The following is a 15581-nucleotide window of genomic DNA, read 5'->3' on the forward strand; positions in this document are numbered from 1 at the left end:
TCCCAGCACTGTCCCACCACGCTGGACCTGGGGTGTCCACTGGGACCCCTAGGGATGACCCCAGACAGAGCTGTCAGCTGTTTGCACCCTGCAAATACCCTCCACACGTTGGGAAGTCCCCAGTGATGCAAGTGAAGGGCAGGAGGCTCCTTGCAGGTTCAGGCTTGCTGGTGCAATCCCATGATGTAGCCGAGAGCAGCACCAGTGTCCGTGGGGCATCCTCAGGGCAGGGCAGGGCAGGGCAGGGCAGGAGGGGTCCCGGCTGCATTTTACCTGCAGGAGCTTCTCCTCATCACAAACCTTCTGCTTTGGGACTGGAGGGACAGGCGTTGCCTGGACCTTGCCAAGCAATGCTACCTCCAGCAGGAACAGCGACGTCCAAACATTTGAGGTGAACGCGTGTAGCCAGGACCCAAACACATCTCTTTCAAAGTTTCTCCGTGCTTGCAGCCCCCTCCTGCCACTGTGCACCAGGTGCTTTCTGGGATAAAACAAGTCAATCCAGTCTGCACGCTGTGGTCCTAACCTTGCCAGCTCCCCACTCCACAGCTTGAGGTACTGCCCAGAAAGATGGGTTTTGCCCTGGGAAATGGGAGGTGACTTCTTAACCCTCTGCCCTGCCACGTGCATCTCCTCCAGGATGAGGCTGCATGTCCAGCTTGGTGTTCCCCTCTTTCCCCAAGCGTCTGCTTCAACTATCTGGCAGGCCAATTGAAAGTAAAATCTGGAGATATTGTACAGATGACAGGGGACACGTCCCTCACCATCCCAGCAGAAAATCCCATCAGATGCACTTTGCTAGGCCACCACAGAGCCGTTGCATTTCTGCACGCCCTGAGCACTCCCGCAGTTCACGTCCCTCCAGCCCCACCGTGAAACGCCCCCAGCAATCCACCTCCTCTGTTCTGCAAAGGATTTCATCCCCTAGCCTCTCCCAGTCTCTCCGTCCCATCCCACGGGAGATGACCTTGCCCCTTCCACCTCCCCTGTTAGCAATGCCAAAGAAGGAGCATGGTTCCTTTCCACCCCATTTCTGCACTTCTCTCAGTTAAAGTGCCACACGTGAAGCTTTTTGATGAGGGACCCAACACGAATGAGACATCATTCTGCTCATCTCTTCTGGTTGGCACCCACATGTCCCCCAGATGGATGGGTACCTTGAGTTAGGGGCTGATGGATCAGCAGCAGCCTGTTCTCCCTCCTCAACAACACCGGTGATTAAATAAATAAAGGCAATGCAGCAGGTCTAATCTCTACAGACCTGGGCAAAGCAGAACATGCAGCATCAAATGGGAAACCATTAGCTAAACCGGAGAACATGAAAATTAGGAGAGTAAACGCAACATGGCTAAATAGGAGAAAGAGAGCGGAGCACCCCAGAGGGATGTACTGAGCTGCTGGGAGGTGCTGGTGGCTTCCTTGGTGGTTTGGCGGAGAAGCCCCAGCTGATATTTTCAGTAACCCCCTTGGCATAGTGAGAAGACATGTACTAAATCTGCAGAAGAGAAGGAAGGTGGGAATTGTCCACACAGAGTGGGCTGGGACACCATATAGGAAAAACTAGGCAACTAGAGGGCTGAAATGACAGAAACCGAACCAAACTTAGTGCCAAGGGCACAGCCGTACACTTAGGGTTTAAAACTAATTTCTGCTACACAGCCAGAAATGTTGGAAATGAGAGGAGGAGAATGACAAATAGCTCCAGGTCTCTTTCTGCATAAGCATATGGTGCAGCCATGGAAGGAGTAAGTGAGGAAGAACTGAGGATGGTGTTTCCAGGAGAGCTGGGGGAGTGCAGACCCTGCTGCACCACCGCTGGAGACCAGATCCAGACTGGTGCAGCACCAGGAAAACCAGCTTGTGGCTGGCACGGGTGAAGAGCAGAGCTCCTGGGATGGAGAAGCTCTTTGGCAGTGGAGGACTAGCTAGCCTCCGTCGCCCCCCAAAAGGAAGGTTTTCTATAACCACACCAATATGGCAATGAGTAGGAAAAAATATTTAATCAGGATTAGGGGCAGAACAACAAGCTAAAGGCCAAACTACATACTGGAGATTAGACAAAGCTTTGCAACATGCAGGGAAATAAGTTTCTGAAACCACCTAACGGTGAGGCTTGGGAGGAAAGCACTGATGAGATGGACTGATACCCAGAGGGGATTGCGTGACATTGAACCGGAGCCACCAGGGCTTGGACACGACCGGGGCATGTAGACCTGCTTCCCATAAAATCCATCTGAGCTTTCTCACGAGGCATCTGTTTGCAGATGAAGTGCTGACATTACAGGGGAGGCTTTGTCAGGGAGAGGAGGAAGTGTCACTCACCCCCTTTGTACGGCGTTTGGGAGATGTTTGGTTCTACGTGACTTTGGAGTGTCACAAAACGAAACCTGAACTGGGAGATAATTGGGTGTGCAAGACAGATCTTGCACATGAGAAATGCTGAGCAAGGGCAATGCTCCTGCTTTTGTTTAAGGTGCTCCCGAGAGCACCTTTCCCCTTTTCAAACCCTTTTCAAATCACTTGCGGAGCTGCAGGGACTGGGGAGGTGCTTTACCAGCTGCAAGGCAACAGACGGTAAGCCTGCAAGACAGACAGACACTGTGCCCAAGCAAAACCACGGGGAAAGCCTTTAGCAGACAGAATACAACTGCCTGGGTTGGGATACGATAACATCGCCAGTGACAGATGGTAAAGCACGGGCTAAACTTCGGCTACTCAGCAGCTGGGAGATGCTCAAGCGCCGTAGTTCCCCACAATCCAGGACACAACCCCGAGAAATGGTTCAGGCTCATGGAGGCAGGATTGAACCGGAATTATTGGAAAAAAAACCCGGTCTTGACTGGAAACAGTTCATCCAGTAACAGCCTCATCTTCTCATCCCCTGCCTGAGATCATGACAACTTTATAGCTTTGCTGTGATTGTCCCTCACATAGGATTATTCAGGATACTTTGGTGCTAGAAACTTACTGACAAGTTTCAAAGCAGAGGAATAAAAGTGTTCTGGGTCTGGAGTGATTGATTTATGAAAAAAGATCAAAAGAGCGAACTCTCATTATCATGATGTTAACATTAAGTGCACAAGTCATTCCAGGAACTTCAAAGAAAGAAGCTATAAAATAAAGGTAAAGCTGGAATGTGGCTGTAGAATAATCTAGATCTGTCTCTGCTGATGGGAGGAGGCAAATAAGTCTCCAAATAGACAGAGGGCTGTGCTGTTATTCAGTGTTTGCTGGATGATGCCCAGGGAAGACAGCTCAGATGAGTTGTACAGAGTGAGGCAGGAGAAAGAAAGGAAAATGAAGTTAGGATGAGAATCGGAGAGGAGAAATATCACTTTGGGCGGCACGAAGGACTGAGCCATGGGCCAGTCTTTGCTGCTGTGATCTCGTTTGGTGGACGCTGCAGCGGGGAAATGTACCCACAGCTTGGTGTGGACACATTATTCCCAGGCAGCCTCATCATCTACCGAGACGTGTGTGGTCCCAGGGGTCTTCAGACAGCAAGTGGCACAAGGACAGCCCGGTCTGGAGCACCTGAAATGCCTTTGTGACCTCCAGAAATGAAGCCCACAGCTGGTGGTGCAGAAACATCTCAGCTGCTTCTGCGGACAGAGCAGATCTGTGCTTGTCCCATGTGTTATTATGGCTGCCGAGCCTGGAGGTGTTTGCTGTGGGTAAGAGATTGTGCTGGGGCTTTACAAACATGGGGAAAAGCCCAGCTGATGCTTCAAGTACTTGCAGCTTGTGGTTGTTCTGCTGGTAGCTTTTTTCCTGCTTTGGACAGGCAGAGACCCTGAAACTGAAGGCAGCCAAGGAAACGCCAACCGTCTTTGAAGCTGCAGCTTTATTTAGACGGGGGTGACCCAAAGGTTATCACAATGTCCGTTCTTGGTGACCTGCTGGGCTGTAAAACCCTGAGGTGACCCCATCCCTCCCTTCCCTTCTGCAGTGTGTCGGGGACGGGGCTTCGTGCTGCAGAGCCCGGACAGGGAGCTAGATGATCAAAGGACTGGGAAGCCTGCCACGTGAGGGAAGGCTGAGGGAATGGGGTTTGTGGAGAAAAGAAGGCTTAGGGGAGACCTTATCACCATGTTCCAGTATTTAAAGGGTGGCTACAAAGAAGATGGAGACTCCCTTTTTACAAGGAGTCACTTGGAAAAGACGAGGGGTAGTGGGTACAAGTTACTCCTGGGGGGATTCCACTTGGGCACAAGAGGAAAATTTTTCACAATGAGAACAATCAGCCATTGGAATAATCTCCCCAGGGAAGTGGTGGATTCCCCATCATCGGACACTTTTGGTTCGGCTGGCCAGGCTGCTGGGCCATCTTGCCTAGACCGTGCTTTTGCCAAGAAAAGTTGTACCAGATGATCCTTGAGGTCCCTTCAACCTGGTATTCTATGATCCTACAGGGGGGATCCCACCTTTCCTCGCTGCAATGCCGCATCTCCCTCTCTGCATCCCAAACCAGAGCCAAGCATAAGAAGAAACAACAGCTTTGCTCTGCGCGATGAGAGGAAACCTGGAAGCAACCCTAAAGCCACAGCATGAGCCACCGCAGGTCCCACCCTACTGGGGAAGGGTGGCTGCTCCGGCTGGGGCAGGGGAAGGCAAAATTGGGGTCAACGCTTTACCAGCGCTGAGCTTTGTGCCTGGAGACACACATTTCCTTCCTGCATTGCATGTCTTACCAACTCTACCCATCCCTTCTACAGGGTTTTGCAATATATCCCCGGCTGATGCTCTTTTGGAGGGGAACCATGTCTCTAACAAGCTCCACGGCGGGTGCAGTAGTTTGGTGGCCCTAGAGACGCTGCTGCCTCCAGCTCACTGGAGAGGAAAGGGGGCTGCCCTTTGCGATGGAAAAGCGTTTGTGCTTACACCCTTAGCCGAACACTGATTTACTCCAAGGGCAAGCAAGAGAAAGTGATTTATGTTTTTTTTCTGCTGTACCTACAGAAAATCAACCATGACAACGCAGACTTCCTACAAAGCTTCGAGTGCTCCCACAGCAGACAGATGTTTTACCCAGAACAGCATCTGGCAAAGTTTCTAAAGAGGCTTTTTTTTTTTTTTAAGCAGGGCCCCTTGCTGCTGCTGGCGGTGCTGATACCCCCATGGGACAGGCACGAGCTGGCTCGGCTGGCCCTGGCATCTCCCGTCCTGCAAGGGGGGCAGAATTTTGCCATCCCTTAGATTATTTTCCTATTATTATTATTTACTGTAAACAGTTTCCAAAAGCTTTCTGGGGGAAATGGTAAAATGGAGAGAAATTCAGGAAGAGCTGGGCTGCAAAGGCATAAATGGGTGCTCAGCCATGTGGAAACACTCCCTACAGATATCAGCCAGTAGAGCAGGTGACATCCTCCTGCTGTTTTCTTAAATCAGCATCCAACCAATCCTTCCTTCTGCTCTTCAAAACTGATCAGACTGATCAGAGTGCAGCACTTGCGAAAAAGTACAGTTGTTTTAGTTTGAAGTACATTATTTTCTCTCAAGAGCCATTTATGAAATTAATATTCCCATCAGCCCTAATAAAGAACCTTTCTCCTAAGATGTAGTGTGCCACCCTTGCACACTGAGCAGGTTCTGCTAATATAGATCATCTGTAATGACTTTAAAGTGAACCAAGCTTCACAAGAATAAATCGGGCACATTGCATTCAGTATCGCCCTCATCCTGCAAAGTGCTGAGCGGTTTCCACCCCACTACCTCGCAGAACCACAGCACCTTTGCAAACCTCACAGCACATATAACCCAGGAGTAGATCATTATATCTCCAGAAGTGTAACTGGTACAACAGGTCACATTTTCCCAGGCAGGTGGAACCCAGCTCTCCCTAAGAACCACTCATTCCTGCGGAAATTCAGGCAGTGGCAGGAGAAATGAAGAATTATTCTGCACCAGACAGCACATGGACTTGTTGAGACAAGAAAGTTTCGATGCTGGCCCAAGGCAAAATATATGTAAAAGACAATCACACAGGCTAGAGTATGGCCAAGACATCGAGACAAGAGCAATTTCACCTACTAAGCGCGTCCCAGCAACTTCAATAACATTCAAATCCATTGCATGACGCGTCCTCTAAAAGAACAATGTGCTTTGTATTACTCCGCACGACATGCCGGTTGCCAGAAAACCGGGACCTGCAGCCAGCAAAGCGCTTGGGAAGCTCGCAAGCTGTTTTGCATCTTGGCGTGAGCGCTGAAGCACTCAGGAGGGCTCTGGAGAAGTAAAAACCCTGGTAGTAAACACAGGGCAAAGTACCGTCCCACCAGCGGGCTCCAGCAAGACCCAGGGACGGGCATCCCCCGAGCAAACCGCAGGCAGGCAGACGTTGGTTTGGCTTGCAATAACAGGTCCAGGCTGCTAAAGGCTTTTCCCTGCCAGTTATCTCTGGGGACTTTACAGAGCCAGGGTGTTTAGGGGCTGGAAAGTGTCTAAAATCCTTTTGGCCAGCAAAGAGGTCGCAGTGAGAAGAGGTGGTGGGTGAAGCTGGATGCTGGAGCAGCAGCTAACCCCGAGCCCCATGGACAGCGAGTGGTGAAAAGGGGCTTTTGCAGTAGAAACGAGACAAACCACCCTCCAGCCTCAGTATTTCAAACACCCCCAGGGTACAACCCACTTCTAAGGAAAGGCTCCTGATGCATTATTCGTATTTCCTATGAACTGGGACCGATTCCCCCATCGGGTTTTCCTGAAGGGAAACAAGGGCCGTTGGCACAGCATCTCCTGCCAGCTCCCTGAAGAGATGCAGCAGAAGGAGCAGGACCATTGCTTCCCTAAAGAAGGCAAGGAGTCCCGCCCCCAGGTGAGCCAGGAGGGTGGCTGTGAGAAGGACCTCAATCCACACAGGGCTCGGCTGGTGCTATACGTTCCTGTGCAGAGGAATCAACACACGGGTGCTGTGCCCCACCACGGAAATTATCACATACATTAAGCTGCTTGCACCAGGCCGGGTTTCACTAAGCATCTGCTTAGCATACAAGAGCCTCTGACACAGGAGATGAGAGCAAGCTACAGCTCACATCTGACTTCGGGATGCAGCTATAAACTGCACGACCACTTCCATAGTCGTGTTTCCCACGGACGCAGCAGGTAATGCTGGCGGCGAGGGAGGAACGTGCATATAAATACATGAGGTATTCGCGTGCAATGCCAAAAGGGCAATCCGCAGCACCTCTCCTACCTCTTTTGGCATTTCCCGTGGGAAGAAGAAATAAGGGACCGCAGACACGGCCACAAGACTGGCTGCGACCAGGAAACCGAGCCACCAGGCGCCGACCCACCGCGGGTCTTTGTTCGTAAGCTGGACTCCGTCTGCAACACAAATGGAGAAAACTGGCATTAAATCAAAGGTGAACAGAGGGATCCCAGTGCACCAAAGGGATGGTGATGGGTGGCCCCAGTCACCCCAAACGTCAGCGTCCTCCAAAGTGGTGGCTCCCAACCTGGTGACCATCAGTTTTGGAGTCTGAGCTGTATTTGCACCTGACTCATCCCACGGTGCTAAATCGCATTTCATTCTTCATTATCACCAGGGTGTCTAAAAACCCACTCAGCCCTTTGGATGGAGACAGCTGGGACAGGGATGTCCTAGAGCTGGAAAGGCAAAGGAAAGCATCCCCAGCACAGCTTTTTCAGAGAAGGGATACCCATGTTGTGAAAAAGCTTGGAAATACTCACTCAAGGGGATTAAGCCATGATATCTGTCAAGACAGAAGGAAAAATCCTTTCTTAAGATTAAAATGGAGTTAACTCCAATTAACTTTCAGCATCCAAGAGCACTGGTTTACTTTTTTACAGTCTGGCTACCCACACAAGGACCCCCTGTTCACAGCAGGGCTTGGACACTGGAGCTCTGCCCACCAGTCTGGTCCATCAGCCAGTGCCTGGTTTGCAGCTCAACCAACGGAAGCCGATCTTTAAAAATGCTTCGATAAGGGTTATATCCCTTTCTCCTGACCGCCTTCCTTCAGTTCACCCAGCCTCCTCTCCTGTCGTCCTCAGGGCACTCTGCCAAAGATAACACTTTCTGTGGGGAGGGTCCTGGGCATAAATAAAACGGGATATGCAGAAGCCAGAATGCAAATTCACAACAGGGTGAGTCTGAACCAAGAAATATTTCTACAGAAAAAGGGGATACCTGTGGTTAGACAGCATTCATGAGCAAGCCCAGGAAATGAGTCCTCCCAGAAACCTCTTCCTTAACTGTGAGGTTTAACACAAGTTGAGCTATTCTCACTGCGGGGGTGCAATTAAAACTGCAATCAGTTTACTGGATTTTGGTACGGTGGATACTGCCACATCTAATTTCCCATCTCTGGAAGTAACAAGTGATGGGTCAAAGAAATTCGATGATCTCCTCCCTGCATGGTGCATTTAGCAAATTGGAATTTTAAATCCCTTCCTGAATAAACACCAACAAGTTTTTTTTCTAGGAAAACTTGAGTTAAATTAGATTTAGCATTAAGCAGCCACAGCTCGATAGCTTTCCCCAGTAGGCTGAAGATATCTTTAGGCTGAAGACAGCTCTAAAACTGGGTGTTTTCCAGTTCTGGCTACTCAGGCACATTTCTCATTCAACGTCCATCTGCAGAAGATGGCTTAGAAGAACTGAGCATCAGGGTGTGCAGGCAGACTGCAGACCCTAATCCCGTTTCTTCATCCTTCAGAGGCAGATAAACCAAGACTCCAGATACCTCGCCAAAGCTCACCCACTGAGGAGGATGGATAGCTGCAGCAATAAGCTTGGAGGTGGCCTGATAGGAGGAGGCAACGTCGAGACTAGAGTGTGCTCTTGTGCTGCAAATGTCATAAATGCATAGAGTGACAAAGTCCAGGTGAAAAAACATCTGATGAAGTCAGTGAGCAGGAATGAGCCGGAGGCACCGAGAAGGAGCCAAAGCTAATGCATCCGCAGTGTCAACACCCGCTGCTCATCCAGCTCCAGCCCTGATGCTCTCTGGTCACCACCCAAAGGACCATCGTCCTTTTCCTCGCGTGAGGATATGCTGAGCTGCGTAACGTGTGTCTGCTCTGTTAATAACCGGGAAGGAGCCTCTTGTTTTCCAGGCTGGGTTTCGAGAGCAGCCAAAAAGCAGACGACTACGAATGCTTTGACAGCACGGCTCAGGAAGAGCTTTTAAAGGAAATCCCTTTCATGCTCCTCTTTTGCCCTACCCAGCATTTCTCTTCTACTTGTTTTTACCTTCCTCCCATCCTACCCTTCTCTCTGCTTCTTCACGTCTCAGGGTCCTGGTACCCGTTCTCCATCCCTTCTCTCTCACTTCTCCCCTCCATCTTTCTCTTTCATGTTTCTCTCTGGGTTTTGCTCATCCTCCACATCCCCACTCTTCCCTGGTGCTGGCTGGTGGCAAAATGCTCCCACTGCTATTGCTGGCATATGGCAGAAAAATCACAGAAGAATGAAAATCAGGTCTGCTCTAAAAGCACGGTGCAGATGGGCATCCCTCTAACCAGACCTGGCAGCAGCCCCGGGGTGAGGGATCCCCAGGTCTGAAGGAGGAGAAAGCGCTGATTGAAATATGGGATTCCAGCAGCCACGGGGCCAGGTTTAACCCTGCAGATGTGTGTGTGACACCGAGTCAGGTGGGAAGGACCCACTTATTTGGGCCATCCAACCCAGCACTGACGGGACCGGTCCCAGAGCATCCCCAGGTGGTGGAAGTGATTTAACAGGGGAGACGGCAGCAGGCAAAGGGAGCCAGCCCCTGCCCTGCAGGTTGCACCCTCATCCCTTGGGGGTCGAGATGCCCAGAGAGGGGATGAACCGCTGCTGGCTCAGTAAATGGGATGCAGTGCGAAGGGTGCCGCCCGGCTCTCCGAGGGCACGTTCACTCACCTCCGGTGACTTTGTCAATGTCGACGTAAAAACGCAGCATGGCAGAGCCCAGCATGAAGGCCACTCCCGGCCCGATGGTGGTCACGGAGAACAAGATCCCTGCAGAGGGGCAAGAGCAGAGAGGGTCTCAGCCTCGCGTGAAGGGACTAGGGGGGACAGGAGGTGCCTTGAGGCAGGACCGCGCTGGACCAGGGTCCACCCCATCTGCCTCCAGCACGGGCTATTTCCCTGGCAGCTTTCTTATCTCATGCATTTCAAAGGAAAACAACCCCGTGCTTTCCAGGTGTCGTGGTTTAACCTCAGTCGGCAACTGAACACCACGCAGCCTCTCGCTCACTCCCCCCCCACCTGGTGGGATGGGGGAGAGAATTGGAAGAGCACAAGTGAGAAAAACTCGTGGGTTGAGATAAAAACAGTTTAATAATTGAAATAAAATTATAATAATAATAATATGATAATAATAATAATAATATACAAAGCAAGTGATGCACAGTACAATTGCTCACCACCCGCCAACCGATGCCCAGCCAGTCCCCGAGCAGCGGCCCCCCCGGCCAGCTTTCCCCAGTTTATGTACTGAGCATGACGTCCCATGGTATGGAATGTCCCTTTGGCCAGTTGGGGTCAGCTGTCCTGGCTGTGCCCCCTCCCAGCTTCTTGTGCACCTCCAGCCTGCTCAGTCGGGAGAGCATGGAAAACTAAAAAGTCCTTGATTTAGTGTAAACACTGCTCAGCAACAACTAAAACATCGGTGCGTTATCAACTTTGTTCTCACCCTAAATCCAAAACACAGCACTGTACCAGCTACTAGGAAGGAAATTAACTCTATCCCTGCCGAAACCAGGACACCAGGATCCCTCCACAGGAAAGGTTTTGCAAAACTCAGATCTTTCCTGCCACTTTTCTTCAGCCTCCTATAAGGACTGAAATACACCCAGGAACAATATGTGCCCCTTGGCATAAGAAAGAAATCCAGGAAATGCAAGGTTTTTTTACAAGCTTGAGGAGATAAAAGTTATCAGCAAACTCTCCTGTGTGAATTACTGATAAAAAAATTAAACACATGTAAGATTCAAATCCTATCTTAGAGGTGATCTTTTCAAATACGGTTCAGAGGTTTGGAGCATCTACCAGAGCCAAATTTGATGCTGTACTTCCAGTCTCTCGGCAGTAACGACCTGTTTTTGAGCCACCCTTGCTGTCCCATTCAGTTCAAAAGGCAGATAACAGCTGGAAAAGGGCTAGAAGGACCTACAAGGACCATCTTGTCCATCCCACCACCCTGGGACATCCCTCGCTGCTGTGTGCCCAAGCTGTTCTCCAGCACCCCCTCCGCTGAAGGATACTTGCCCACCTCCCAGATGGTTGATCCTGTTTTTTTAGCTTCCTATAATTTTCTCTATATCTAAATAAAGTCTTCATTGCTGCATCTTGAGCCCATAGCTGCCTCCTGTGAACATGGAGATCAGATTATTCCTCTTCTCCTTGTTGAAGCCTTTTTGGAGGAGGACACAGTTATTGTCTCTCTCTCTGGCTTATCATTCTCAGGCCAAAAATCCCAGCATCTCCCCCAAATCATGTTTTCCAGCACTCCTGGTCTGTCTGCAGTCTGTCCAAGCTTGAAGCGGATAAACTATTTTTGCAGAAACCTTCCTAGCACTGGGTAGAGCAGAAGGGCTATAGCAAGCTCTGCTCTCATTAATGCAAATTAGTACCGTCTGGCCTTGCTATAGAGGGCTAATTCTGGTTTCCCCTCCTCCCACAGCAGCCCCAGCCTTACCCAAATAGAGGGGGGAGTTCCTCTCACTGGCGAAGTCGTCGATGTAGGATATCCCAAAGGGCTGGATGGGGACGCCACCGATGCCCAGCAGCGCCTGGGCGATGAACATGACAAGGAGAACCTCGTGGTTCTCCCTGGCGGCGTGGGGGGTGCAGCCGGCATTGCTGAGGTTCCCCTGGGACCCCGGCACCCCAGGCTGGCACAGGTCAGTGGTGTTGCTGAACATGCCTGCGATGACAAGGGGAGCAGGTCTAAGGGGCTCAGTCTGGAGAAAGAGCTTCCCTAAGATAGCGGCAAGCACGTAGATGTGCACTCAGTAGATGTCAGGTGGGAAATGTCAGTGGAAGAAAATGCAAAGTGCAAATATTACTGTGCAGACGTTCACAGCGAGATGGATGCACATGCCATGAAAAGCCACCTCCATGGAAAAAGCAGAGCTGAGGTCACTTCCAGGACCTTTGATAGATCTTGCAATAAAGGTAAGTGAGCAAAACTGCAGATTTTGTGAATAGCAACTCAGGAAATGAGAACTTTACCCAGAAATGGATTACAAAGCTGCCTAAGTGAAAGTGGTGATTCTAGCACCCTTATCTTCCCTAAAATACTGGGGGAGGGGGTGGTGGTGTTTATAGCAGGATTTCCATGGTTATGCCCCAAATCATACGCAATTCTGAGTGCTTGACACAAGGCCACCTGCACAGCACTCCTGAAACGCATGGCTAATTGTTTCCAAATTGTCATTAGCACCTGACCCCCTGTTTGCATCCATGAATTATTCACCTATTAAGTCTTCCTTTGGTGGCTGCAGCTGCGTGGACCAGCTGTGCTCTCTCTGACGAGCCAGAGAAAAGCTGTTTAATGGAGGTTTCTAAAAGATTTGCTGGACCTTCATGGCAGGATTTGGGAAGGTAACGAGAGAGTGGTCTTCTCCTTTCTTTCTTTTCTCATCCCTTCCCCTTCCTTCAGGGAGAAAATCCCAAATCCACCCTGACCTGCTCCTCCATGAGTGATTTACACCTGCATGTGTCTCACAGAAGGTTGATTTTCTAGTGGGGTCTAAAACCTCAAAGCATTCCCTCAAAGACAGCTCAGCTGGGCACAGGAAGACAGCTGAGGTAGCTCATAAGCAGGAGAAGTTAGGTGTGAAACCAGTGCTCCCCCATTGCAGACAACAGCGTTCCACCCCCAAAGCTGCCCTGTTGGGTTGAGTCAAGCTCCTTCCCGTACCTCTTGTTTCCTTCCTGTAAAGGGCTTCAGTGTTCATGAGACCTTATCTTATCTACGTTATGAAAATAAGGGAACAGTTCATGTGCATGAGGACAACTTGGCTCAACGCATGGAAGATGAGAGCCCCGATGGCTGGGGAAGACCTTCCTGCTACCCGGTGTTTGTCTGCTACGTGGATGTGCAGAAGACAAGGAGAATCAGAGGCACAGCCTACGTTTTGATGGTTTTCATGCCCTTTCCTGTGGTTCCAGCTGTCCCCTGGCTCTGCTTCCCACCATTAGCTGTTGCCTCTCAGGACTGAGATGATTTCATTCTCATAAAATTAAAATTCCTTGAGGACAAAATTACAGCTTGCAGCTCCCAACCCCTTTGTCTGTCCCAAAAGGCATAAGATAAGTTCCTAGAGTACCTACTAGCAACGGACTGGTCATACTCATAGGGTCCAGTTATGAAGTGGGGGAGAGACATGAGGAACCCGGCCAAGGAGACGAGGATGGCACCGCAGCCGATGAAACGGGGTCTGTGCACTCGGCTCCCAAAGTAACTTATGAAGACGATCAGCAACGTGTTTCCAACCTGCAGCAGGACACACAGACCAAGAAGTCTCACAAGGGAACGACTGGAGCATGGGGAGAGCGTTCACCAGGTAGACTAGGAGAAGCAAGCTGGTTTTCACCTCATTGAAGGAAGCGAGCAGCCCTGATGTCTGACTGGAGAGGCCATATCGTCTCTCGATGGTTGAGATGGAGCTCTTCAGATAGCCAGAGACCAGGAGCTGGGAGAGCTGCAGGAGCCCGTGGCAGAAAACGAAGAACTGTCAACACAAAAAGAGAGCATCCAGCATGATTACGGCAAGCTGCAACATAACAAACTGCATCTCCTACACAAAGGTGTGATTATTGAACATGAACCTTTGACCATGAGCCTTTGAAACATTACCCCCATTCCTGCCATCAGCGGTCTTCTGAAATTAGGTCAGGGCCATTAAATAGTCCTCTGCCAAAAATGACAATAGGATTAGTATTTGTAAGGAGAGTGTAGCTTCTTCAGCTGAAAGTGGCTTTGGACAGAGAGATCATTTCACTTGGGATACTGCTAGTTTGTGTTGGCCTTGACCCCGAGATCCAGCAGCAGGAGTGGAAGGTTACACAACCTTCCCGCTCCCCTCCAGCCCGAGGCAGGCAGCCATCCCCAGTGCTGGCAGGAGCTCTTCTGGGACAGGAACGAGCCCTTCCGAACACAGCAACAAACAGCTTCTTTAGAGAAAGTCAGGAGAAGGTCAGGGAGAATAATTCAGACTTTCTCTTTTCCTTTCCTTCTGGATGTAAAGGACGTATCTCCTTTTGGAGAATGTGATGATTCGTCTCCACTTCCAGAAGGAAACCTTGTCAAAGACCATCAGCTCCCAGAAAATTGTCTGACCTCGTCTCCTCCAGAGTTTGGGACATACTGGTGCTCGGCTACCCAGGCGAACACGTGGCTCCAACTGCCCCACCATTACTGAGAGCAGCATCCATCTTCCTGCCCCTCACACAGAAGCATTTTGCAAGTGCCAAATTAACTGTCCCAGGAGGGATGGAGACCACCCACCCTTCATCCACAGCTCTGCAAAGCACTTCGCAAAGGAAAGGAGGTGGCAAGTCATCTCCTTCCCTGCTGCCACGTGGCTCTCCACAGGCATCCTTCCAGTCCCCAGATGAGTTAAAACAAACTAACCAACCCAAACGGTCGCGTACCCTGAGGAGTCGGACCACTCATCTCACTGCAGGACGGGCTGAATAGCCCTGGGTCCTTGCAGAGCTGCTGCCCTCAGCCTTGGATGCTGCCCAAAGCCACAGGGTGCTGCTTTTGGCAGACGTTTTCCCAGTCGCTGGCCAGAGCTGGGCGTTGCTCCGGCTCTGCATGTTTTGCAGCCAGCTTCCACCAGGCAGGAGTCTCGGCCAGAGGAGCTGCTCAGCCTGGCCTGGATTTCTGCTATGTCTCGTTCTGATACAGAGCTGAAGTGGGGTCACTGCCAAACTGGACTGCTGTGTAAGCAGAGGGACTATTTACAGCACAAAAAGGGAAAAAAGAGGATGGTCAAGCCCCCTCGGCTCCCTGAGAGCTGGAGAACCGGGGTATGGGTACCACCACCAAAAGTGACGTGTTGGCATCATGTAAATCAGGATGCGATCCAGGACCTTCCCCCTTCCAGGCTCATGTCACCACTGAGGGGTACAACGTGTATGGACTAAGAAAATGTCACCCAGCCAAAGGAAAGCTTTCCTAGAGTCAGCTTTGCTAAAACTCCCACGTTCCTGCAAGACACACTGGCTATGTCCAGGCACTGTTTCCTGCATACGTGAGTTCAGATGGAAACGCTGAGGTCAGGTTAATTTTCTCCAGGCAGCCATAACGCACAGCCTAACGGGCATGCCAATCCAGGCACATTGGTTTACATCAGCTCAGTAGCCGCCCACCACTGCCCCACATCCTCTTCAGCACAGGAGGTCAAAATGGGTTGGGAATCTGCTATTTTATTCTCCCCTATCTGGGCAGACTAAAGCACAGAAAAGAGAGATGGGCCTGCGAAGGGCTTGCAGTGGCTTGGTGTCAGCACCGGGGAAAGACCCCGGTTCTTCTGGCTCCAGGGGCCGTTTGCTGTTAGCCATCAGATCACAGCACGGCTGGTGATCTGCCAGGAAAAGGAACAGACTCATGGACTTTAGA

The 15581-nt window shown here is 50.6% G+C and overlaps 1 protein-coding gene across 2 annotated transcripts in view; it reads right to left on the minus strand.

Moving 5' to 3' along the window:
• SLCO2B1 (solute carrier organic anion transporter family member 2B1) overlaps window positions 1-15581 on the minus strand; it is a 62958-nt gene that overhangs the window by 23426 nt on the left and 23951 nt on the right. For both annotated transcript variants that reach the window (XM_076328554.1, XM_076328555.1), the window contains exons 3-7: window positions 13549-13686; window positions 13286-13448; window positions 11646-11873; window positions 9866-9964; window positions 7190-7320 (exon numbers count right to left, since the gene is read on the minus strand). In XM_076328554.1, coding sequence (XP_076184669.1) covers window positions 7190-7320; window positions 9866-9964; window positions 11646-11873; window positions 13286-13448; window positions 13549-13686 — 759 coding nt within the window. The remainder of the gene's footprint in view (window positions 1-7189; window positions 7321-9865; window positions 9965-11645; window positions 11874-13285; window positions 13449-13548; window positions 13687-15581) is intronic.

This window comes from Aptenodytes patagonicus, chromosome 1, assembly GCF_965638725.1.
Source record: "Aptenodytes patagonicus chromosome 1, bAptPat1.pri.cur, whole genome shotgun sequence".
NCBI lineage: Eukaryota > Metazoa > Chordata > Aves > Sphenisciformes > Spheniscidae > Aptenodytes > Aptenodytes patagonicus.